This window comes from Arachis stenosperma, chromosome 6 (genome assembly GCF_014773155.1).
Source record: "Arachis stenosperma cultivar V10309 chromosome 6, arast.V10309.gnm1.PFL2, whole genome shotgun sequence".
Taxonomy (NCBI): Eukaryota; Viridiplantae; Streptophyta; class Magnoliopsida; order Fabales; family Fabaceae; genus Arachis; species Arachis stenosperma.
Window position 1 is genome coordinate 8,767,666 of NC_080382.1, and position 26,894 is coordinate 8,794,559.

The 26,894-nt window shown below is 30.1% G+C and overlaps 2 protein-coding genes across 3 annotated transcripts; both read left to right on the forward strand.

Annotated features, from left to right (window-relative positions):
- Positions 1-17,964: 17,964 nt before the first annotated feature.
- Positions 17,965-22,111, forward strand: LOC130935020 (glycogen synthase kinase-3 homolog MsK-3). The gene is made up of 13 exons (XM_057864560.1): positions 17,965-18,209; positions 18,515-18,747; positions 18,848-18,940; positions 19,045-19,104; positions 19,196-19,468; positions 19,594-19,668; positions 19,768-19,824; positions 19,912-20,052; positions 20,139-20,189; positions 20,439-20,534; positions 20,617-20,700; positions 20,911-21,013; positions 21,102-22,111. The coding sequence occupies exons 2-13, from the start codon at positions 18,634-18,636 to the stop codon at positions 21,182-21,184; spliced, it is 1,230 nt and encodes a 409-aa protein (XP_057720543.1). The 5' UTR covers positions 17,965-18,209; positions 18,515-18,633; the 3' UTR covers positions 21,185-22,111.
- A 1,085-nt stretch (positions 22,112-23,196) lies between these two features.
- Positions 23,197-26,731, forward strand: LOC130932640 (polygalacturonase At1g48100-like). Of its 2 annotated transcripts, XM_057862010.1 has the most exons (7): positions 23,197-23,449; positions 24,119-24,311; positions 24,460-24,627; positions 24,741-24,785; positions 25,039-25,246; positions 25,336-25,417; positions 25,492-26,730. In XM_057862010.1, the coding sequence occupies exons 2-7, from the start codon at positions 24,186-24,188 to the stop codon at positions 26,009-26,011; spliced, it is 1,149 nt and encodes a 382-aa protein (XP_057717993.1). In that variant the 5' UTR covers positions 23,197-23,449; positions 24,119-24,185; the 3' UTR covers positions 26,012-26,730. The 2 variants fall into 2 exon arrangements, with proteins under 2 accessions (XP_057717993.1, XP_057717992.1); XM_057862009.1 differs by having other exon boundaries at positions 23,197-24,311; positions 25,492-26,731.
- The last annotated feature ends 163 nt before the right edge of the window (positions 26,732-26,894 follow it).

Here is a 26,894-nt window from a genome sequence, read left to right on the forward strand (position 1 = left end):
ACCTTGTCTAAGTAACTCTGGTTAACCTAGCTATTGAGTTAAAGTAACCAAACAGATGTTAGGTAACAGAACATATATGTCCTTACTTCAATGAAGAGATGTTTCAGTAGAGATGAAATTATGAATTGTTAAATAATTTAGTTCAGTCAAAATATATCTAACTAACTTTAGGTTCAATTGTTCATCACTGAGGAGGGGAAAGAACAAAAACGATAATCCGACCAAATTAGTTCTTGCATGAGTATGATCATATCTTTACATATTTATAATAAAAAGAACAATGATAATTTAAATTGGCAATTCATTTGTACATCTATTCAATATGAGAATGACAAATAAATAAAAGAATTGAAATAGAATACATTCAAATCGGTGGAAGCTTTTTTCTTTTCCGTCTCAATGGTAGTAGGTTGGATATATAAAAGTGAAAAAAAAAAAAGCTGACTTGTTATATGTACAAATATCAATTTCCTTCAACAAAATATTTTGAAGACTATGCTGCCATAGAATAATTGCAATTGAAAGTTGAAACAGCGAAAAAAAAGCTCAGTTTATTGACTCTAGGCTCTTTTATTTATTGGAAAATACTTATCAAAGATGTCTCAAACATTTTTCTTTAAGTTATTTATGTGTCAAATTGTAATTAATAGTATTTAAGGAATCGGTTAACTATTTTTTTTTTTGAATTCGGTTCGACTCAGCCGATTTAAATAAACCGGACTGGGTCATGTCTTTTATATTTTTTTTCTTAAATTTCTGATACGACGTCGTTCAGCCATCCTAAGCTCTTCCTCTTACTCCCTCAGTGTCACTCTCTCACTGGTTCATTGCTCTCTGACCCAAGCTCTCTCTCTCTCTCGGCTTCGGTCTCTCTCACGGTATCTGGTCTCGCACTCAGTCGCGCTCGCACGCCTTCCGTGCCCTCGTTGTTATCGGCGGCAGAAGCAGCAGGTCTTGGACTGGTGGTCGTCGTCGCTCCCTGTCTCATCACCGTCTCACAGTCAGTCCCGCGCCTTCGTTGCGCTTGTCGTCGCCGGAGACAGAAGCAGTTGCGCTTGTCGTCGCCGGAGGCAGAAGCAGCAGATCCCGGGGCTTCCTTCTCGCCGTCAGCTTCCTCCTCGCCGTCAGCTTCTTTCGCGCAACCAGAAGCTGGTCCCAATTTGGTGAGTTCCAACAAATTCTCCTGTTCTTTCTTTTTCTGTTTTGTTACTGTCTTTGATTTTGGTGCTGAAAATATCACTGAACTAGTAGGATCTTTTTGTTAATCACCGACGTAAATTTGTTACTGATTTATCACTGAACTCTAAATAATTTGTTAGTTGAAAATATCACTAAGCTAGATTTTTTGTTGCTAGAAATCGTCACTGAGATGAATATGGTACTGGTTATAGAAATTTTATGGGATAATTTTTTCACTTTTACATATATAGAATTAAAAAGAGAAAGAAAACGAGTTTGGCTGTGAATGCATTATTGATATTGGATCTTATTTTCCAAAGCTCCATCCTACGTAAACAAATGAGAAGACAAATGGCGTTACATTGGGGGTTTTGAAATGGAAAAATGGGGTTTCCACTTGGTCTTTTTTCTCTGGTGTGGAACAACTAATTTGTCTATATGCACATTGATGATCATGCTAGGCGCTTCAATTGAACTTTTGGTTGGTGGAGTTAACTCAGATTTGATAATATGACATGTTATGGCACTGCAATGCAAGGCTTCTGGGAAGGAATACCAATCATGCTGTACTTTTAGCCGTTCTGATTTTATTAGTTCCACACCTTGCTCTCTTCTTTTTTCACCTTGTTTATGGAAAATTGGTTCATTCTTCATTCAATGTGTTCCGTCCTGAGAGCGCCAAGGTATATTGCTTTCAGTTGAGCACTTGACTTCTTGACTAAGCTATACGTCGTCTTGGCTCAATGGTGCGGAATGACCTCGGTTCTCTGAAACACGGCGGCGGGAGCACCTGCACAAGACACTCCGACGCTCAAGTAAGTATGTGAGTTATAAGAGAGTAAAGAATAACAAGTAAGAATGAGTTCTGTGACCTGCCCTTTGTGGTTGGGTTAGGTTTGGTTTTATAGGCGTGTGGTGTGTTAGTTTGTTTCGAAATATCAGGTGAATGCTGTTACTGATATCTTTGACCTGTGCAGAGACGTGATTGAATTTGAGGGAGTGAGTTCCGTGATTGTGGGTGACGCTGCTGGCCTGTTCGCGTTTTAGTTGGAGGTTTTTATGCTTTTGTTCGGTTTATCCGAGTCTTTAGGTCGGTAACCAAGTTTTGAGTTTACCTCCGAGTTTGGTGGTGTACACGTCATAGCCCCCAAGTTCGGCCAGTGTTGTATGTAAGAACAGTGGGCGAACTTTAGTTGATTTGTTGCTGACTTCGTTTTTGTGGCTCAATAACTTTTTGTTGCTGCTGGGCCTCCGTGGCCCATTTAAAGGATTTTGAAAGGAAATTGGGGTGCCTCTTTGATTATTCTTGTGACTCATTTAATGTGCCATTATGTGGATTGGTTCCCCACGTTGACGGTAGTTATTGACTAAGGTTTCCCCTAATTTAGTGGGCTTTGTAATAATAGCTGCACTTCGCTTCGAGACTTTACATTTTGCTGCTACGTTTCTTTTTTTTACAGTTTACCCTCCCTCATGTCTTCGCAAGGTTAGTGTTTTTCTTCATTTACTTTTTGTTATTACTGCTATGGCGAGAGAGAAGTTGAAAGTGGTTGAGGAGAGGGAAGACGACCCGTATCATTGGGTTCATGACGACGTTAAGACTCGTTCTTCCTCGTTTACCACTTTCACAAGCAATTAAGCCAGTTATTGAAAGCCAGCAATCCAAGGGACAATGAACCTCTTATAGCTGCCCATTTATGTCATTTCATGTCTAATTTGGAGGATTTTAGAGTCTTTTAAAAAGTTGCTAAACGACAAAATTAATATAGGAACCTTTTGCTTATTGGAACAGCCATGTTCCATAAAAGTACTTGGAACACCTGATAATTTTCCTTTATTATTATTGGTAGTAATAGTATTAGCTGTGGAAGTACCGATGGTAGTTGTGTTAGTGGTCGTTTATAGTGATTGAATTGTTTTTCTCTTTCAGCTATCTTACAGGGATGAGGAGTTGGATGCTATTATACTCTCTGCTTGTACAGCAATCTTACATCTGAAGCACTTAAATGACTTGAACATTCTTGAAAATCAAGTTGTTATTAATAACTTGAGGATTGTTTGGTAGCTTGCACTTTTCATGTCAGATCATTTTGGAAGCAGTAGTAGAAGTGCTGTTGTAAAAAGGACAGACGTCTGTGCCTGCTTCAAACTACAAGAAGCCTTATGTATGTGCTCAACTGAGAGCAACACTGATATAAGTGAAAACAGTGATTTGTTGTGTTATTTGGTGTGCTGATCAGTTTTCTCAGAGAATACTGAAGCGGGTGGTGGTATTATTAGCTATGGTGTACTTCAACTTGACACTGCACCTGAATGCATATGCCTTTTGTATTCACTTTGGAGGAATGAAATACAAATGCCATTTTATGATTTTTGTATTTTTTTTATATATTTTGTATATTTTTTTAGTATAAGAAACAAATATTTTATCTGCTTTCACTTCCAATAGTAAATATAAAAAATTACAAAAAACGTATACACAAAAATTATACATAACATTGTTAATATATTATGGGAAGCTGTTCACGTGTTCCGTTGTATGAACACGGAACATTTTGTTCCTCAATTTTAAACCTTTAAGATATAATTTAAAAAATGTAAACGATCTAGATTAAAAAAAATAACTTCTGTGGATAGTATGTAAAAGAAGTCTACCTTAGTCATGCAACCAGTCTATCATTTTGCCAGTTTGTGAGAATTGGAGTTCCTTGTTTGCCCAAGCTAGTTGGAAGGTAGCTAAATTTGTGTTGGAATTTACTAAAAGTAGCCTATAAATTAGCTGAACTGGTAATCTGGTATAAATTAAGTCATCTAAATAGATTTATTTTTTATTTCAGTCTCTCTTTAACATTTGTTTTTATTTAGTTTATTACTTTATTATATATTTTTATGTTGTTATTATTTTTAATAGGTGTAAATTAAATTATAAAACTATTTTATTTTACTCATTTTTACTATTTATCTTTTTAATATAAAATTATACTTTTACTTATTTACTTTCTTCTTTTATAATTCTTTGCTTTTCACTTTTTTTCATAATTCATTTTTTCTTCTCATATTATAATGTTAGTTTCTTTTTTTTTCTTTTTAATTTGATACATTCTTGCGGCGCGGAATAAACATATATAAATACTATTATTTGTCAGTTATATTTCACCTTTTGTTTTTATTTGTTTCTTTCAACCATTTAATTTACATGTTTACACAAATATGTATGTGTATATAGATATAAAATTGTAATAAAATTGTTGATAGTCTCATAACTACTCTTTTGAACTGAAAATGCATAGTTTTTTAATTCTTGATGAATTGAACAAAAAAATTAGTTAAGGTTCTTTATACTTGCATTGCAGGTGATGATTTCTTTCTTTGACTATAGTATTTAAATATGTCATAAGCATGTTACTTTATACGTACTTCATAATTCATAATCAAAACCCTCAATTCACGACTAAGTCAACAAATTATAACTCAAATGGCATAATCTTTTTATATTTATCTAAGAAATTACGAGTTTGAATTTTCCTATCTTCAATAATAAAAAAATAAAAAATAAAAACAAAACTTCATAATCCATTCGATTTTATATAAGAATAAATATAAAACTCATCCCTATATTTCTCTTTATATTTTTGTTGCTTCTTTTTACTCCATGCATATTTAATTTAAAAAAATGATTATTTTTTTATTTAATTTATTATTTTTAATATTCATAATTGCTCAGTTATAAGATTCGTAACAGTTAAATACTTAGATTTATATATTAAATAATTTTATTGATTTCTCATCTTATAATAGATTGAAGACTATGAGATAAAAAAAATTAAAAATTAAAGCAAAAATAATGTATAGTTACAAACAAGGACGGACATAAGGGGGTGAGTGGCGGCCTCACCACCCGCTCCAACTTTTTTTAACAGTAATAAGTTATTATGTATAATTTAATTTTTTAAAAAAAAATTATTTATTATTGAGTCTAGTATAAATAAAAGTTCAGTCTAATTTAAATATTAATAATTTTTAATATCTAAAAAGAAAGTAACAATATTAAAGAAATCTAAAAAAGATATTATTACTAATATTTTTAATTAAATAAAAATTTTCAAATCTCATAAAGTGAAATTTTTTTCTTGTGACCGTCTTTTTTTATTCATTTGGTATTAATTTTCTCTATTTTAACTGCTACAATTAAGAGATCTTTTTTAACTATAAATATTGTGAAAAATAACTTAGAAACAAAATAAAAAATAAATTTCTTACTAATTGTCTTTTAATTATATTGAAAAGAAAATTACTAAAAAATTTGACACAAATTCTATTATCGGTGAATTTTATAATACGAAGATTCGACCACTTCGTTAATAAAAAGTATACACATATTTTTTTTTTACTTTAAAATATATTCTCTGTCGGTATATTTTTGTAATCCATCTTATATTATATAATGTTTTACATAATTTTTAAAATTATATGTGTTTTTGGCCCCCATAATATCATTTCTGAATCCGTCCCTGATTACAAATCTTGGATTTTTTAAAGTAGAAATATCGACTTAGAATTTGTTTCACTTGACTTTATTTATATTCGAAAAATATGTTTTGTTAGTTTTAAATTAAAACTCCTCTTTATATAAACAATATTCCTGTGTTCAATGATGATTATATTAAGTTGTAAAAAATGTAAGGCTCTTTCTTTACATTTATCACACACACCTATAAAAATCCATAATTTATCACGTATAAATTTGTTTGAATATAATCTCTTTATACTCATCTAGAGGTCACAGGTTCAAATCTCAATTTTATCTTTGATAAAAAAAACTTTACTTAAAAAAAACAAAATATTATTTTTATTCCAAAATTATAATAAAATTCAAACATACTCCAAATCAAAATTATCAAATTCGAACCGAAATTCGGTCATTAGTTCGAATTGGATTATTATTTGAACTAGTCAAATAATTAATCCGGTCAAATTTAGTTAAATATAATAAAATTCAGTCAAATTTATTTAAAATCGGTTAAACTGATTCGGTCAAACTTGATCAAGCTCAATTAAACTAAAAAAATATTATTTTTTATACATAATTTTTTATTAAATGTTTTATGTAAATAAAATTAAATTATATTTATAAATTTAAAAATAATATTTTATTAACTATAATATATTTTCTATTTCTATGATTATTATTTTTTTCTATAAATATTTAAATAGTATAATAAATATAAATTTATAAATACTTGAAGAGTTATAATAAATATAAACTAATTGATGAGTTACTAAAATTTAAAATTAATAATTAATTGAATATAAAATAAAATTACTAAAAAATATATTTATTATGAAAATAAAAAATTAAATTAAATTTTATATAATTATTTAGTTATGAATGGATTAATCAGTTCAACTTGTAATCTATTAGTTGAACCAATAATCTGGTAGCAGTATAACCAATTCGATTACCGATTTGATTATGATAACTATATTCTTAACATTTAAATTATCCTAATATTGATACTACAATCCAAGTAGTGGTGCACATGGGTCGGGCTCGACATGGTTCAATTAGATTTGGATTTCAAATATCTCACTGAATTTATTTTAACCCGACCTTAAATTGATCCAAAATAAATAAAATTAAATTGGATTGACCAGATATAAAATTAGAATGTACAAATTTATAAATTTTATATAATATATTAATACAAATTTAACTTTTAAAATTAAATTTAATAAATGTTAAATCATATTTATACCAAAATAAATTATTTTAAAATTAAAACAATATCATATGATATAAAAAGTGTAACATCCTACCACACAAAATTTTACGTTTAAGTTCATAAATTAAAGGTGGTGAGATATTAGGACCTCTAAAAATAAGATTGCATACATATGCATATATGAAAAGAAATTTAACTAAGATTCTTAAAGAAAAAATTAAACAAAACAATCAGAACTTGCATCGCACACGAATCGTAAGAAAGCGAAACATAAAAAGGAAGTGAACACAGCTTTAGTTATGTGAGGACTAAACTAGTAGTTAACTCCATATTAAACAAATGACCAAATGTATATACACATAACGACAACGTTAAAAAATTTAAAAATGTCATTTTTAGTAATTTAAATTTAATTATGTATTAAAAAAATAAAATTTATTAGTATGTTATGGTGGAAAAATTATTGAAATCCATGATGGACATGAATCATATTTAGCGACAATTGTGTTAGCAAATTATGTTTAGTGAAATTTGTGTACAATTTTAAAAATTTACTATTCTGTCATTATTTATGTATTAAAGAATACTATTAAATTTACAAGTAAACAGTGATAAGATATAGTGTAATTTGTGTATTTTTGTAAAATAATTATCCTACCATAATTTACGTATTAAAATATAGTATAAAATTCTTAGTAAATCATGGTAGAGTAACAAGATTTAGGAATAAAAATATTATTATCTATATATAAATTATAAAAGAGAAGGTATAAATAATAAATTTTGAGTTACGATAATTTGATAATTATAATCTTTTTTAATATTAAAATAGTCAAATATATTCTTTTTGGACACAATAGAATAAAAAAATCTAATATCATTAGATACTAAATTTAAATCTTCATATAAGTACCAAAGCAATGAATTAATTTTTTTTTTTGTAAAACTAAAGTTAAAAATATATGGATTGAAATCAATTCAAAGTCCATAAATTAGATTCAGTGAAGCCACTAAAAAAATAAATATTTTTTTTGTTATTAAATCTATTAGATGTACATTTTTCGTTCGAATTTTGTATTTTTAACAAATTAGATGTTGAACAAGTATTTTAAAAGATTTAAATAAAAATGTTATCAAAGTTGTATTTTTAAGTTTTTCAAAAGACAAATTAAAAGTAAAAGAGTTTATTTTGAAAAAAAAAATAGCAAAAAGAGTTCAATATTTTAATTGTAATGTTAATATTTGAAAATTAAATTTCATTTTGATATATATTATTTACTTATTTTATATAATATTATTTTTACTAAGGTAGCTGCTGAATATGTTTATAATCTTTTATTAAAAAACTGAATGATTTGTTAATAAATATAAAACTAAATGTGCTAGGATATGTTGCTAATGGTGTGTATTTTAAGAATGGCATAAAAATTTAATTCTCAATGTAACAAATAGTGGCTCACGCTTCATTGCTAGTCAAGCCAGGAATTTAGAAACTCAACCATTGATAAATGGGTCATTTAGTTTTGCTTCAAAGGATAAAATTGTATTTAAGTTCTTCACTACAAAATAAATACATAATGAAAATCGGATAGTACAAAAGAACATGATATTCCATACTAGTACGATGGAAACATGTGATAATTTTCCTATATTATGATCTCTTTATGGTAATAAAATGATAGTTTAGTCATTGGATACCTTATGCAATTATGATGAAACGTTAATTGTGACAGAATCTGAATTCTATGTTAGCATGCTACTACGACATTAATCACAATTAACACAATTAAAATTATATACGACATTAATCACAATTAAAATTATATGCAATTTTGTGTGAGTATTATTTATACACATTAATATATAAAATACAAAATTAAATATATAAATATACATTAATATAGTTGATTTTTGGGGTGTAAAATATTTTTATATTTATAGAATGAAAATTTGAAAGTTAGCTTAATAATAAAAAATAGTCTTATTTATAAAAGCAAAATATTTTTTACAACTAAATGTAAAGTCGTAAATGGAAAAATACGGATATCATTTCTGTTATAAAAGTTATTCTATTTATGTACCTTGATCTCTACTTTCTAACAATTTATTTAGAAGAAAAATTAAAGTGGAATTGTTCGTTAAGCATTGCATCATTAGAGCTGAAAAGAAAAAGATTAACGCCACTCAAGCCACTAGATCATTATATCACATAAAATGATGAAAATCTATATCCAAATCCAGATAAGAATTGAAAGAGTAAAAGTTACTATCATTAGCAAGGATCGAATCAGGTCATATACTACTCTAATCAAATCATGCATGCATTACCTCATTACTAATCTCGCCTCACGAGTTCTTTTTGTTAACCTTCTTCTTGGACTTGCAACCGGCTTCATGTCCATGGATCATACCATGCAGCTCAAAACCAATGAGGTAGCAAAGATAAGTATCAATGGTGATGAACATCGTCTTCTCATCCGTATACACGTTGTACAAATACCACCAGGTTTCTTCATCGAACCAGTCCAGCTTCTTTTCAGGCCTCACCACGTCAAAGTGCTTCTCCAGTACTGTCTTCGCCAACTTTTCAAGATCGTACCACCATAGATCCACGTTCTCCCCTACCTCTTTCATCCTTTCCACCGCCATCGTCCTAAGGTCCAACGCCTTCTTCAGCTCGATCCCGTGGTGTTTCTCCAGCTTTGCCTTCACCTTTTCGATCTTCATTCCGACCGCGATAACCCTAGGGTTGGCAAAGAAGTCGCGGAGGGGCCTAGGGTTTTTGCTTCGCGTTGTAATAGTCAGCTTGTTTGGGAAGAGGGTAGAGGAGGCAGTGAAAGCCAACGCAGAGGGAAATGTAATGGTAGCGGTGGTCCTTGACACCGCGCTTGGTGCACCTGGTAAATTGGTGCTCGGCGGTTAGGCCGACGATAACCGGGGTGTTTTCGGGAGTGAACTTGAAAAGGTCGGTGAGCCACTTGGAGAGCATTTGGGAATAGGTGGTGTAAATGCAGAGGATGCGTTGGTCGTTGGCATAAACGGTGTAAGGATAATGGTGGGAAATAAAGTTGTAAGTCTTGTGTTCGGTGATCATGCTGGGTTCAATGCTGATCTCGAGAATCATTGTTGTTACTTGTTAGTGGTTGCTGCTACCCTGAGTGAGAGGGATAGAGAGAGAGTGTGGAAAGAAGAACGAAAACGGTTACGAAATGGTTTGGAATGCGTGTGGTTCGTTATTAAGGAGAGGGACGCAAATATGATTCTGTTATAACAAATGCGTATGGTTGTTGGGAATCACGCGCGTCGTTTCGTTGCCTTCTTTTTCACTTTTATTTTTTGGCCAACAGATCGAAATGTCTGTTTGAGTGTAGACTGTAGTGTACCGGAGAAGTGTGTCTGTGTGAGTTAATCACGGGTTCATGCTATCAAGATGAATGACTAAGTATGAGTATATGACGCATAATTTTGCTGAGTTAAGTAGAAGTGCATTATTTAGGGAGACGGTGAAGGTTCAAGCTAAGGTCACTGGTTTTAAATGAAAGATCAATGAGTGTTTATAACACGGAATTAATAAAGTATTTGATAATGATTTATTTTGTATTTAAAATGTTATCAAATAATATTAAATAATTAATTTTTACAGCTATCAGCTAATTTTTATAAATTATTTTATTTACCTTAAATTTTATGTCATAATATAAATCATAAATATTTAATTTTAAATTTTAAATTATAAATTTAAATATTAAAATTGTTAATATTGACTAACAAAAAGTTAATTTTTTATTTTTTCTCTAGATATAAATATATGGAGAGTTAGTAATATTTTTTTCATATATTTGTATATATGAAAGAAGAAAATGATAATCCCACTCTCGTATTCATAATATCACTCCTTTTTAATTGTAACTATTTTTTTAAATTATCCATAATCAATTTATAGACATGACAAAAAAATATTAAAAAAAATAATGATATGACAAATAAGGATTGAGCATAATTTTGGAAGATAAAAATAAAATTAAAAAGGAGCGACATTATATTTTTTTAAGAAAAAAGAATTTATTATTATACATCTATAAAGTATGATGTTATTACTGATTTTAAATTTAAATATTATCTTATTTTAAATTGAATTTTATGAATTAAATCACAAAATAATTTAACATAAATTTAGTTAGAATCTTGTCCAAGTTCAAATATCCTATTAAATTTAAGTATTTTTTCATTCGAATTTACTTAAGCTTGTTTAAATATTTTTGTTAATTTAGGCTATATTTGTTTACAAGAACGGATACTGAAACAAAAATACAGAAACACAAAAATCGTATTTAGTATATGAGACATGAATAAAGATATTATATTCAGAGACACTTCATCGTGACAGGAAAGACACATAGACACTAACAAGGGATACAATTGATTTTTTTCATTATTCTTGTTAATTTTTTATAATTATATTTTTTCTCAAATTTTTTGAATAAAAATATGAGAATAAATTAAATTTTTATAATTTGTTTTACTTTATTACCAAACAGAATATAAAAATACTAAATTCTATATTTTTATTTTTTATGTGTTATTTTTAGTATCTTATCTTAATTCTGTTCTCATAAACAAACGCAACCTTAGATAAAAGAGTCCTATCCTATCCATATAAGGATGTCGGATAATCTATTGTTTCGGACAAATAAATCAGAATTTTCACTCAAAAGAATCTAAATATCTCACTACCACCTTCAAACATTGAATTTGTCTATGGTAATATAAAGTGGTTTTTTAAAGATTAGAGAGAATATGTTATTTTTGTGGCTGTGAAGATTTTCTACATTATTTTTTTATATTGCATGAATGACCTCTAAATTAGTAAAATTATAATGAATAAATTAAAAGATAGTCTAATTATACTAATAATTTTAAGGGGTAAGTATGGTTTTGGTCTCTAAAATTTTCAGCCAGAATCGAAACCATCCCTTATCTAATTTTCGATTTAAAATCGTCCTTAATGTTTTTTTCATATTAAAATTGTCCTTTTCATTTTTTTGGAACAAAAATACCCTTCTCCCTTCCCCCTTCTCCACTCCCACCCCGGCTCCCCTTCCGCCCTCCCCCCCTTCCCCCACCCCCACCCCCACCCCCACCCAGTCTCCTCCTCCCGTCTCCCCTTCACCCCTCCCCCTCCCTTCCCCCCACCTCCGGTCTTCCCTTCCCCCACCCCGCGTCCCCTTTCTCCCACCCCATCTCCCTTTTTTTTTAAATTTTATAATTTTTTAAAGCTAGGATAGTTTAGGAATTAAATTAAAAATTTTATTTAAAAGGACGATTTTAATACGAAAAAAATATTAAGGACGATTTTAAATCGAAAATTAGATGAGTGACGATTTTGATTCTGGCTGAAAATTTTAGGGACCAAAACCATACTTAACTCTAATTTTAAAGCATAAATTTAATAAAAGAAAAATGTAGACTTTTTGAGAAAAACATGTATTTAGTAAAATTAATTATTAAAAACAATATATATATATATATATATATATATATATCAAAATAATCAGTTATTCCTTTATTTTTTATATTGATAAAAATAAAATAAAATTGGTATTAATTTCATTTGCTTTGCTTTATTTTATTGGTACCAAAAAAATATATAATTAATTTGAATCTTTCAACAAAATTATCAACGAAAGTAAATATTCAATTTGAAATCCTTATTTACAAACTATGTAATTTATATATATTCAAACAGATTAATAGATAAATTTTAGTAATTATATATATCATGGGTAATATAAATAATTAAAAATACAATAATATTATTTAATTACTCTAACTATTATTTATATAATACTATTAGTTAAGTAAATATAATCAAGTTTTTAATTGTTTTTAATATATTTAAAATGAAAAAAATTCAACTTTTCTTTGATTTTAAATTAGTATAGTAATTACTTTATGGACAAATAGGTTATATATATGTCGATCATAATTTAATTTTAGTCCTTCCAAAATTAATTAATAAAAAAATATATTAGCGAAACGTGCATTCTTCATATAAAACTAATTTCATTTTCCGTGTTTTACACAAGAATTTAAATTCTAATTGTAAACAAATATTATTTAGTATGAATATAAATTAATTTATTTTAAAATGATTGATAATATATATATTTTTAGTATGTAATAGTAATATTTGACGTGTAATTTACTAAAAGTTGATTTATTATCCTTTTGTTTTTGTAAAATTATAGCATGAAAAAATAGTAACTTTATTTTTTATTAGTTAAAAAATATTCATATTTTTTTTATTATGCAATTAACTTAGTTAATAATTTGTTTTCCTTCCAAAAAAATATCAGCTTATATTATTTATACATTTTTTTAAGATTAATAAGGAAAAAAATATTGGTATTATTATGTTTATTATCCTAGATAATTGGATAATTCACATGAATAAATAGTTTGGGATTGAAAATTTAAATTTGATTTTAATAAGACTAAAATATTTTTTTAGTTTATTTTAAATGACTAAGATTTTTTTTTAAAACTCAAACAAAAAGAAACTTTTAACATTAATTTAAAAAAAGACTAAAGTATCCTTATAATTGATGTTCAAGAAAACAAAACAATCTCTGAAGGTTAATTCAAAAAAAAAATTATAGGACTAATTCATATTATTGATTGTTTTAAAATAAAAAAGTTTAAAAATGATCTAAAAATAAAAATAAAAAAACTCTTGTAATTCATATTTAGAATACTAAAATATCCTTTTAATCATTAGCATGAAAAAGACTAAATCTTTCTTATAAGATTAATTAAAATTGTTTGATTATATTAAAATAAAAAAATTTAATATAATAGTAAAAAGATAAAAATATTTTTATACTTAACTTTTAAAATACTAAAATAATTTTTTGTAATTAATTTTAAGAGACTAAAATATCTTTTATGATAAGTTATGTGTCATTACTATATGAAAGATACTATTTAAATTATAAAGTTGTGTGTCACTAATACATGAAAGGTTATTTTAATTATAATTCACTTATGTAATGTAATTTTAATTTATAATTGAATTTGTCGAAAAAATAAAAAATAGAGAATAAATTAAATATAATAGAGATTTATTTGTGTGGAGGATAAAATAGTCATTTTGGCTATCAAAGGAAAAAAAATTGCATAAAAAGCCTGGTCCTTTAAGGACCTTGATATTCTTTCACCATGGTAGAAGTCTCCTCAAACATTACCTCAGAACAATAATAAATCTATAAATTTTATCAAATATATTGTTGTATTAATCTTTTAATTAGATAATACATACAAATAATAACAAATTATTTAAACATGTTAAATTAGATTATTATGATCCTTATTCCCAACACTAAAGGAATTACAATGTCACAAATGACTACCATATGCGTGTGCCAGCTATCAATTTAACTCATACACTTAAAATTATATTACTTAAAAGATTAAATATGTATTTCGATTAATATTTGTAAATAGAAATTTGTATAAAATTGATTTTACAAAATTGATTTTGATTAAAAGTGAGTTAGTATTAATGTGGTTTATGTCTAGTAATTTTTATTCAAAATAGATTATAATAAATTAAATATTGTTTGGATTATATTATTTAAAATCACTTTTAGATAAAAAAATGATAGAAAAAATATGAATTTAAATAATTATTTTATATTATCTTATAATTTGATTTTAAATATTTAAATATATTTTAATATTTTTTTAGTACTCTTTAGCACTCTAATAAAATTAATAGAATCATAATACAAAGCAAATAAAATATTCCATACAAACATAAAGAACAATAATAATAAAAAAGCTCACATCAACAAAAAATAATAAGAGTTTGATAAAAAATAATAATATGTATAAGAGAGTATTAGAAAAAAAATATTATAAAAAAATCACAAATATATGAATAATAAAGAATATAATTAGTATATAGAAAATAAATTTCACTCTAACATAAAAGTAAATCCAAAAACTAGAATTTGTAGTTCTTAATAAAGATAGGTTTAATGGTAGAAATCACTTTTATATTAAGATGATAGAAAAATTATCAAATATAAAAATAAAATGTTCAAAAAATTCAAACGTGTTTTTCTCTTCTAGAACGTAAAACCAAACACACCCTATCGTTTTTGTTTTGGTTAGATATGCCCTACTGCTTATGCATCAATATATATATATATATATATATACGATTTTTTTTGTTTTTTATAATATCTTTCAACTCAAAATTAATGGGTCGCGAATGTCCTCCATACTACTAACAAGTAACAACTTTATCATGTAGTATTGTAGTCAACAAAAAACCTGTTTGATGGTGTCTTTTTGTCAAAAGTAATAACGAAATATTGAAATCCATGAGCCTAAAACTCATCGCGTGATATTAAATTGTTTGGAGTTTGGACAAGTGAAGTCTACAGATTTGGTTGAGCCATCCAAGCCCTCACACAAAACCAATCAAAGGCCCTAACTCGTGGCCCAAGGAAAGGTCCTAATCAGCATCTTAATAGGTTGACCCAAAACTTTTTAATAAGAATGTAGATTCATAGTACTAGACTACTAGCATAGTACTATCACCAAAAAATATGTAATGTCACCATAACACTACTAGCATAGTACCTATGGATAGGAAAAAAAAAAAAACACTGCTTAGGATGGGGCAAGGAATAAATTTGCCAGCTCTGTCCTTAGTTGCGTGTCAGGGAATTGATGGATGATGGTAAATCGAGTATTAAATTAATGTTGTGGGATGCTTATCCAACCTGATCAAGTAATATAGTAGCAATTACTGGATTAAATAATTTGTTTTGTCCCCTGATTGAAGAGATGGCATGGGACAATGGCATCTTCCTCCCTGCAACCTCTCTTGTGATGACAATTATTAAAATATATGTATAATGACTACAATCTGACCATAAAATACTAATTTGACATGCATTATTTGTGACTAAACTGTTTTTATCTTGTCTAAACCCACCAAATAATTGGGTCAATTAGTCACAGGATGAAGAAGGAAAGAAGGAAAGAAGAAAAACAAACAAATATATGCTGCTCCATAAACAATGTGCAACCAACTGGGAGCATCGAGTACTGATTAGTATTCAAACTTAAAAAGCTTTCAATCTGAGGGGCAGCCCGGGGACAAACTTAGCTGTGTTGGAGCACCGAAAATCGAGATATAAACAAGGTGCAGCATCTGGGTCAAACCGCAGGAACCTTTTGATTTTCTAATGAAAAAAAAAGCATCAATTTTAATTATACCATTAGCATTTCTTTAATTCTTCAGAAAATATTCATTTAATCATTATCTTTATGTTTTTTCACAATCATAAAATCGATTTAAGTAAGGTGGAAACTCAGGTGCAGTCGATTTCAAATAAAGTTGATAATCGAAAACGGTTAAATGATTTAACTGATTTGACTAAATTTTTATTTAACGACTCTCAACTATTAACTTCACGTGAAGTAGACTGCACATAAATTTTCATATTTAAGTAATACATAGTTTGATTTTGCCCGAGTATTTGAGTGATATGATATAAAGTTTTTTTTCAAAAATAATAAATAAACCATAAATTATATATTCATCATGCATTGATGATGGAAGGTCACATGTCATTGAAAAGAATCTTTTGTTATTACTCAAGTAGGTGATAGTTTATTAATGCCACAAAATATCATACCTACGCCTTTATATTCAGAGTCATCTCTTCACCATAAAAGAAAAAATAAATAAATAATAATTAGGTTTGGCTCATATAAATTTTAATTTAGTTAATAAATGAACTCATCATTGAGTTTATTTCAAGTTTTGTATATTTTATCCAAATTTTATTCTTCAAAAATGTTAAGACATTCTACCTAAACTATAAGTCATAACTAATAACTATGCAGCTTGTTCAGTGTATCCAGTCACCCAATAGCTAGTGTATATTCCATGATTTACTGTTATCAATATAGATTTTATAAAAAATATATATTTCTATACTTGAAATGTATAAAATAATATAAATAATTAAGTCAAATTACTTTACTAGTATAATAAAACGTAATTGAAAATTGATATAAGTTTTTTTTTTTAAATAAACAGTATATTAAAACTAAATTAGATATTTATAATGGTTTGATCATAATAAAAATGAGTCAGTTATAAAATGCAATAATGTGAAAGTAGGTTAGTATTTTTTTCTGTGGTATGGAGATGTGTAATCGGTTGATCTGATTACTTTTCAATGAAGTTTTTAAAAATATTTTTATATTAAATTAGAGAGTATATTTTTTTATAGTGATTTTTTTTAGTTTACAAATTAAATGATCTAATTTTTATTTTTAAAAATAAGATATTTTGATTTTTACATTCTAAATTTACATCTAAAATTAACATATTTACTGTCTATAATCTCAAAAAATACTCTTTTTATTCCAATATAATAAATAATTTGCAACAAAAACTTAAAGAAATAAAGAAGAAATACACTAATAATAAGAATAATAATTAAGTTGTTAGAGCTCAACTCTTTTTTTTTTCTGATATGTAAATAAAAATAGTGATATATTTTAAGGTTGTAATTTTTAATATTTTTTAAAATTATAAAAAATATATAAATTAAAAGATCTGATTTTTATACTTTAATTTTTTTAATTTTTTTAATATAATCAAATAATTTAATTTTTATATTTTTCACAAATCAAATCATTCAATTTTTATATTTTTTATAAATCAAACTATCTAATTTTTATTTCTCTAATTAAATAATTTTATATTTAAAAATAACATTTCAAAAGTCTACATTATCAAAAACAAAAAGGGCAGGCTCAGGAGTGTGAACACAGTTACTCCATGAAAGAAAGTGAGAAATATTGGGAGAATAAATAAAGATAAAGGTTTGATAAGGGTTGAATGGTCAAAAAGGTTAAAGAAAGAGAGTAAAGAAGGAAGAGAGTGAGTGAAATGATTGATTGATTGGAAAAGCAGAAGGGAAAGAAAAGAAAGGAAAGAGAAACATAGTTGTTTGAGAGCTTTGTAAATAGTAGTTTTATTTGTTGACTCTCTCTCACACACACACACACACACTCTCTCTCTCCACCAAACAAATACAACCATCCATCCATCCTCCATTATTAATTTTCCCATTTGTCCTTATCCTCTTCTCTCTTGTTCTCTCATTCTCTGCATCACTTCTTCCTTTCACTTCCATTTGTCTCTTCCTCCACAGGCCTCCCACTTCCCCCTTCTTTCTCCCTTAGATCCATCTTCCACTACACACCATCACGCAGGTCAGTTGCTTTCTCTTCACACTTTCTCAATTCCTGGATCTTGTTTTTTTCTCATCATACTCTCTGTTAGTTTGCATAATTAATCATTAATTATTGTTGTTGCTCTTTGTTGCACTGCTATTTAATTCTACTTTGGTGCTAGTTTACCTGTGCTAACTTACACGATTTGTTTATGCTTTTTCGGTACTCTGAGTTCAGAAACTAAGGAAATCTATGCTTTTCTTTTTTATGTGTATAATTTAGGGTTTGGTTTTAGTTGTAGACATTTGATTTGATCTTTTTTTTTGTTGTTTTGTGTTTGGCAGGTTTTAGGGCTCAAATCTTTTTACCTGTTGTTCTTTGAAGTTGTTGAACTAGCAAAAAGTATAATTAAGCAATTTTAAAAAATATATATCTATTTTGATCACCGTTTTCTGAGTTGTTGATGGCATCAGCGGGTGTAGCACCTGCTTCTGGAGTAAAAGATATGAACGGAAGTTCAGTTGCTGTTGAAAGATTACCTGATGAGATGAATGACATGAAGATCAGGGATGACAGGGTAAAGAAAATAGATATATAAACTTTCATCTTTACCTTTACCTGCAAAATAGAACAAGTATTGATTGAATATGCAATTAATTTGTGTCAAAATTTTGCAGGAAATGGAAACTGCTGTGGTAGATGGAAATGGCACTGAAACGGGACACATAATTGTCACTACCATTGGTGGTAAAAATGGTCAGCCCAAGCAGGTCTGTGCCTGATTTCATTTCATTTCTGTGTTAATTTCAATTTCCACAGATATATTCTCATTGGATTTTGCACTAAAATTTCATGGTTGCTTTTGTGATTGTAGACAATAAGCTATATGGCTGAGCGTGTTGTTGGACATGGGTCTTTTGGTGTGGTTTTCCAGGTTCGTTCGGTTACCATATTTTGATTGGGGGGAATAGGTTATTTTGAAGCTTTGTTATAGGGTGATGCTTATTTTCTGTGTTTTGTTTCAGGCGAAGTGCTTGGAGACTGGTGAAACTGTGGCTATAAAGAAGGTTCTTCAGGACAAGAGATACAAGAACCGGGAATTGCAAACAATGCGCCTTCTTGACCACCCTAATGTCGTCTCTTTGAAGCATTGCTTCTTCTCAACGACTGAGAAAGATGAGCTCTATCTTAACTTGGTACTGGAGTATGTTCCCGAGACTGTCAATAGGGTGATCAGACACTACAACAAAATGAATCAAAGGATGCCATTGATATATGTCAAACTATATTCTTATCAGGTTTTATTTTGTTGATATTATTTATATGTATTAATTTTTGCCCCTTCCTGTGATTGTGATCTTAAACCCACCCTATTTGTCACTTTGTTGGTGTGCATTAATCTCTACTCTTTCTTATGTTGTAGATATTTAGAGCACTTGCTTATCTTCACAACAGCATTGGAGTATGTCACAGGGACATAAAACCTCAAAATTTACTGGTATATTCTTAGAGAAACTTGTTTATTTGATTTCTATTCATATAATCTGTCTTATACATGCTGGATTAATTTATTCGTGTGTTGTTTGTCTCATAATAGGTCAATCCTCACACCCACCAGCTGAAGATATGTGACTTTGGAAGTGCTAAAATTTTGGTTAGTTTATTCTCTAACCCGTAGTTCCTAATGTTTGTTTTAAATGATAATGTTCTATTATAACTAGATTGTGCATACCTCTTGCAGGTAAAAGGTGAACCAAACATATCTTACATCTGTTCTAGGTACTACAGAGCTCCTGAGCTCATATTTGGGGCAACTGAATACACCACTGCCATTGACATCTGGTCAGGTGGTTGTGTACTTGGCGAACTATTACTTGGCCAGGTAGCTTCATTTAAGTATGCTTAATTCTTTCAAGTTTAGAATTCAGATATGTGTAGAGACTAAGAATGAATTTCTACCCCTTTCAGCCTCTCTTTCCTGGTGAGAGTGGAGTAGACCAACTTGTGGAAATTATCAAGGTAAGATATTTTCCAAATAATAGTGATTTAAACAGGAAATCTGGGCATTCTGATTAGTGCTGTTTTTGTCTTTGCTTGGTGATCCTTAATCTGCACAATCATTCACTGAATACAGTAGCTAAGCTTACTTTGTAACTAGCTTGTATATATTAATAAACGTGACTTTTCATATTTATTTTTATTTTGGTCTTGCGTGATGCCATTTTTATTCGTTATTTCTGAACATCCATGGCATTCATTTGTTTTCAGGTTTTAGGTACGCCAACAAGGGAAGAAATCAAGTGTATGAATCCTAATTACACAGAATTTAAATTCCCTCAAATCAAAGCTCATCCATGGCACAAGGTATTTTAATCATATTTTCCTCTCTGCTTATCCAAAATGTTGGGATAGTAATATTTATTCATATATGTTCCTTGTTCAACAGATCTTTCACAAGCGGATGCCGCCTGAAGCTGTGGATCTTGTTGCAAGACTACTGCAGTACTCTCCAAATCTTCGAAGCACAGCTGTGAGTATATAGTTTTATTGAAATATGCCAACAGCTTATATCAAATCCGTGGAAAGCCAATTATCATGGATGTGTTCATATTGTACTTAGTTTCGAATAATTTTGTTGGTACATTTTTAACGTGCAAAACTTCTGATGATGCTGTTGGCCATTCCCTGATTTATAATCAAACATGATCTTAAATTATTCTTTTTTCTTTATACAATATAGTTGGAGGCTCTTGTCCATCCATTCTTTGATGAACTGCGCGATCCGAATACCCGCCTACCAAATGGACGCTTTCTTCCTCCATTGTTCAACTTCAAACCAAGTGGTAAAGAGCTAATTTCTATTTATATATTATGTTATGATTCTCTGTCATGAACCTCTTGTATAATGACTATACCGGTTATCTGATACAGAGCTGAAGGGAGTGCCTGTGGAGATGCTGGTGAAGCTGATTCCTCCTCATGCAAGAAAGCAGTGTGCCTCCTTTAGTTCATAGTGCAGTTTTATGTGTAGTTAATGGTATATCGCCCTCTTCCTTCCTGAAGTGTATCTAAGTCTGTTTCAGGTGGTTTATTATATGTTTTCTTTCTGTTAATTTTTAGCCCCCTCCTCCTCAACCCTCCCGACCAGAAACCCCTCCACATTCCAAATTTGTTATTTTTGTCCCTGCCTGTAGAAAGCTGTTGTAGAAGAGATTCAGCTTGATTCCTTTGTAGGATTTGATGGGTTCCTTTACCAAAAAGTTTTAACAGATTGTATTAGTAACTAATACCATTATTTAATGAAGTGATATATACTTGATCACTACTAAACTGGTCCAGCAAGGGGGATTCTTCTCATATCTTAAAGGTTATTTTTCCATTATCATTATGGGGAATTTTTGTGGCGTGTAGGATTCCCTTACTTGCAAGAAACTGTTACTGTCATATTCCCTTTCAATGCTGTTGCCAAGTCCTGAATGCTCAACATTAGTAGTTACTGGGAGGAATGGGAATAGGAGTACCTATTCAGAAGACTGGCTTGCATGGTAAGGGGTAAAAAGTAAAACAGCAATTTTGGTTTACCTGTCCTGGGTCAGTAAAAAGCAAGTTTGGTTTCATTAAATTGCTGCTGCTAGTTGGTGGCAAGTATTATTTTTGACCGTTGAATGGAATAAAAGCTCTCAAGGGTCAATGAGAACACGATGTAAAGGGCTAAGGCCTAATAGGATGACTAAATTGTAGCGGTTGGAGGGTGTAGTACTTTCGGCAAGGGGCCATAAGAAAAAGAAAAAGTACTTAAAAGGATACTAAACTGTTGAAGAAATTAGTGAGCTTTACGGCCTTTCCACCGAGGTGAAAAGCCCTCTTAATTAGGAAGGGTATCGGATTTTCTTCATGGATTTCATGGTATCGATGGTAAGGGTTTTCGGCGAGTAATATTTGTAAAAGAAAAAGAATAATTGGAAAGAAATGATACCGTGAATAAAAGAACACTATGTTGTTGAAATCTTACGTTTCTGTTTATCACGTATCAAGCCCAGTACCAGGTCAGGGCTTCGAATTGTGGCTTTAAAAGATAAGATCCACTAAAAGGTCACATGTCTTAAAACTAAATTCTAATAAAATCTTCAAGTAGTTTACACGCAGCACGCAGTGTGTTTCGTACATTAATATCGCACCGACAAGTTCTAACACTGGGGACTAACGAGATCAATAATGCATTTAGGGTTGTTATATATCCGGATAGGACAAAATAGTCACGCTACCTCATCCACTTATCTTTTCTGACTAATCTGGCTCAAATAAAAAGGAGCAGTTGATTCAGTCTTATCATTCGAACTTGAGGCTTTTCATCAAGGAGTTGGTTTTTTGTAATGCAGTTTATACATTAATTACACTTGTTTTTGAAATTTAGATTCACTGAATGTGGTAGTATCTCAGAACAATGGAGAATTGGCTATTCGGTAGCCGAAATGTGTGGAATAATTGCGATCAAATTAATTTACAAAATGAACCCACCAAGTCAAAAAGGCCTATGCTATAAAGTAGTAACTAGTAACAGTAATAGACAAGGATGCTGAAGCGTCATCATTGGCTTTCAGCATCATTATGAATCTAGAGGCCATGACCATAAATAGTGGCGCCAATTTAGGTGCCCAAAGAAAGCTATAGCAATTTACTTGACAACTCTCAATAAGTGCAAAACAAACATTAGTGAAAGAGAAGATATGCATTATATGTTTTTTGTTTTTTTAAATTTTGTGATCTTTTCCATTATAAAATGAGCAATTTTTACTATTAAGTGAAGGAGACATGTTAGGTAAATAAATTATTTTTGTAAATAAATTCAACGAAGTCTTCTTTTCATTCTTCTTTTTAGGTGTCTCCTCTCGCTTTAACTGGTTTTTATTGTACTAAAACAATATTGACTCAACTTGGTTGTACTGACTTGGTGATGTGACATTATCGTTATTAAAAGATAGAAGGCACTGAAGCATTATTCATTTTTCAACTTCACAATACCAAATCAATTAGTTGTAGGGAAAAAGGAAAAGTGAGTCGATTTCATATTTGACTTTTCTGAAACCTTTTGTTTGAGCTGTGTACCAATCAATCACTTCTGTAACGTGTTAAAAAAGGGTTTTTGGCCGTCATCATAGGAAGCAACATGCCACATTACAAAGATTAGCGCAATATATGCACATTAACTAGCTCTCTGGAGTTGTGCTTCTTGTGTCTGATGCATAGAATTCTTGACAAGAGCTCAACATAAATCATAGGTAATGTAATGTATTCTTAAACTAGTTGTATCTTTTACTATATAGTTGTGGTCGTGTATATCAAAATCTAGGACCATAAAAAAAGAAACAAAAGAGTGGCAGTTATGGGAAGAACATGGGAGGCATAACGACTAACCCACTAAGCTGATTTCTCGTTATTCCGATTAGGCTCTCTTTGCAGATAAAGTTATGTGCAGAATGCACATTCTCAATTCTCTTTTTGCCTTATGAGGCTGTTTGTCGTTTCCTCACTCCCACAGCCATTAAAATAATTCATGCCTTGAGATGAAACAACTTTTAGCAGACCTTCCACTATCAATTTTTATTATATATAGTAACAATGTCTCTCTGAATCTGCATGCACTTCAAGGCCCAAACTTGGTTGAAAACCTGTTGCAAACTTTTTGTGTTAGTTTTAGTAGTAGTGCTCAGAAGCTAGAGACACTAGTGCTGCCTAATTAGTCATAATTAGAGTCTCTTTAGTAGTTGGCTGTGAACATTTCTAGCTCATGTTCTTGTCAATTCCTGGTTGAAAATGTTGAGAATGAAGTACTGTCACATTTCAGCACTAGTGTTGTGCATGTTTTTCCTTTCCTTAATTCTTTCAATCCAAGCTAGACATCATTCCCATAGAAAACAGAGACATTCACATTCTCATAAATCATCTAGAACTTTTGATGTAACAAAATTTGGAGCCATTGGAGATGGAATAACAGATGATACAGAGTCATTCAAGATGGCATGGGACACTGCCTGTGAAAGTGAATCAGAATTTAATGTTATTATTGTTCCCAAAGGTTTCTCCTTCCTCATTCGGCCCACTATTTTCACTGGTCCTTGCCATGGTTACTTAGTATTGAAGGTAATGCATGCTTACTTTACATCTCTTAATGCTTTAGTTTGAGGTAAATCTAGGAATTCATTTGATTGGTCAGTGTAATAGAGTTTGAAAATTGAATTAGAAATTGTATTTGGAATGATTGAAGATGAGACTGATGTACATGGATTAGGTGGATGGAACTATAATGCCACCAGATGGACCTGATTCTTGGCCAAAGAACAATACTAAGCGTCTATGGCTGGTGTTTTATAGAATCAATGGAATGTCACTTGAAGGAGGTGGTTTAATAGATGGAAGAGGAGATAAATGGTGGGAACTTCCTTGTAAGCCTCACAGGGTACTGATGATTTATTCATTTATTTTTCTTTTTCTTTTTATGTTGGAAAATGTGATCAATTTTGCTGCTTCAAATTAAATATCCACTTGACCCCTTAGATAAAAATTCCACAGGGACCAAATGGAACAACTGCTCCTGGACCTTGTGATAGCCCAATGGTAATTCTCTATCACTACACTCATCTTGGATTTTGTGTATCTGCATTATTATTAGGCCAATTCTCTAGTGCCTTGGAATTTCATACCAAAATTGCTGAAATTTGTCTGATATATCAGTTTGGGGGATAAACTGTTAATGTTGAGTTTTACATCTTACAATTTGCACAGCTTACACGTTTCTTATGGCAATTTTGACAGCTTACATTTCGGCACTGTAGACAACACCTTATAATATTCTTCATGGTTTATGCAGGCCATAAATTTTTTTATGGGTTCCAACTTGACTGTGCAAGAACTTAGGGTCAGGGATAGCCCCCAGATTCATTTAAGATTTGATGCATGCAGAAGTGTCCACATTGAATCTATCCACATAAAAGCTCCAAGACTAAGCCCCAACACTGATGGAATTCACATAGAAAACAGCACTGATGTCAAAATATATAATACTGTGATTTCTAATGGTTGGTAACAACTAAGAAGAAATCAAATCCCTTGTTTTTTCCTCATCTAAGGGATATACTAATAACATTACATGTTAACATTATTACAGGTGATGATTGTGTGTCCATTGGAACCGGTTGCTATGATGTTGATATAAAGAACATTACTTGTGGTCCTGGTCATGGAATCAGGTAACTAATAAGAGTTTTAACTTTATGCATATATTCTCTAACTAATACTATTGTTATATTGTTAAATTGTTCAGCATTGGTAGCTTGGGAAAGTACAACTCTAGAGCATGTGTTTCAAACATTAAGGTGAGAGACTCAGTTATTCAGATGACGGATAATGGAGTTAGGATCAAGACATGGCAAGGTGGATCAGGATATGTATCAGGAATAACATTCAGCAACATTCATATGTATAATGTTAGAAACCCCATGATAATAGACCAATTCTATTGCCTCAAAGAGGGTGAAGTGTGCAGAAACAAAACCTCTGCAGTGGTTGTATCAGACATTCTATACAGAAACATAAAGGGAACATATGATATAAGGAGCCCTCCTATGAGATTTGCATGCAGTGACAGTGTTCCATGCACCAACTTAACCCTCTCAGATATTGAGCTTCTTCCTGATCAAGGAGATATGGTTGTTGATCCTTTCTGTTGGAATGCTTATGGTGATCTCAGGACACAAACCATTCCACCAGTTTTTTGCTTGCTTGATGGATTTCCTCAGTCCATCTTGCACAATGACTTAGCTCATTGCACGCGGTATTCATGAAAAGTTTGATTATTGTCTCTGTTAACAAGATATGCCTTTTTAGATCAAAACAATTCATTCATGATTTGCTATTTTCTTTAGATGAGCATGTATATATAATTAGTAGCTAGGGAAGTAATTTTGGAATATTGCATGATCTTGAATATTATGTTGTAATTGTTGGAAACTATGCCAGGGAATGACAAGTGATTTCATACTTCATCATCTTTTGGCACAATAGGTAAAATGTTTGGATCCATAAATGATTATACATACTTCATCATCATCATCATATAATAATGTGAAAATGCGATGAGATACATGCTTTCTTTCTAGAGAGGTGAATGTACTTCATGTTTGAGTGAGAGTGATTTATAAATTATAATTATTAGTATCTTGGCAAAAATTGGTATGTAATTTTATATAAATTTCACACTTCCTTTAATACTAAATTATATTTATCAATGTCCATAAGCAATGTTCCCATTTTGCATTTACCCTTAGGTCCATTCTTGAAATTTGCTTTCTGTAAAGAAAGGAAAACTGAAGCATGAATATATAATTTTTTATGGTTATAGATGTATGATACCACACTCAGATGTTTTAGCAGTCCAAGTCTAATAGTCAATGAAAGTTGCTGTTTCTTTTCAAGAGAGTAGAATATTCCAATGCTGCTTTCCCTTGGCATTTGTGTATTGAAGCCAAAATTTCAGTGATTTAAAGAGAGAATCACCCTATAAAGCCCCTTCCATTATTATTGTCAAAGTGGAGGGACAAGTTAAACTTTTTCTTCAGTAGCCATGCACGCGCAGTGGCCACTCACAGTTTTGTTTTCTATATATAACAACAAAGAAGGTATAAACTTTTGTTCACCAAGAAAGAGAAGAAAAAGGTCATAGTTTTG

Bases quoted from the DNA above. Each gene is read 5' to 3' on its own strand.
- LOC130932640 (XM_057862009.1), top strand. From the start codon at position 23,985: ATGTTGAGAATGAAGTACTGTCACATTTCAGCACTAGTGTTGTGCATG. The intron at 24,312-24,459 runs GTAATGCATGCT...TACATGGATTAG, and splicing joins ATGGTTACTTAGTATTGAAG to GTGGATGGAACTATAATGCC. The intron at 24,786-25,038 runs GTAATTCTCTAT...TGGTTTATGCAG, and splicing joins GACCTTGTGATAGCCCAATG to GCCATAAATTTTTTTATGGG.
- LOC130935020 (XM_057864560.1), top strand. From the start codon at position 18,634: ATGGCATCAGCGGGTGTAGCACCTGCTTCTGGAGTAAAAGATATGAAC. The intron at 20,701-20,910 runs GTGAGTATATAG...TATACAATATAG, and splicing joins CAAATCTTCGAAGCACAGCT to TTGGAGGCTCTTGTCCATCC. The intron at 21,014-21,101 runs GTAAAGAGCTAA...TATCTGATACAG, and splicing joins GTTCAACTTCAAACCAAGTG to AGCTGAAGGGAGTGCCTGTG.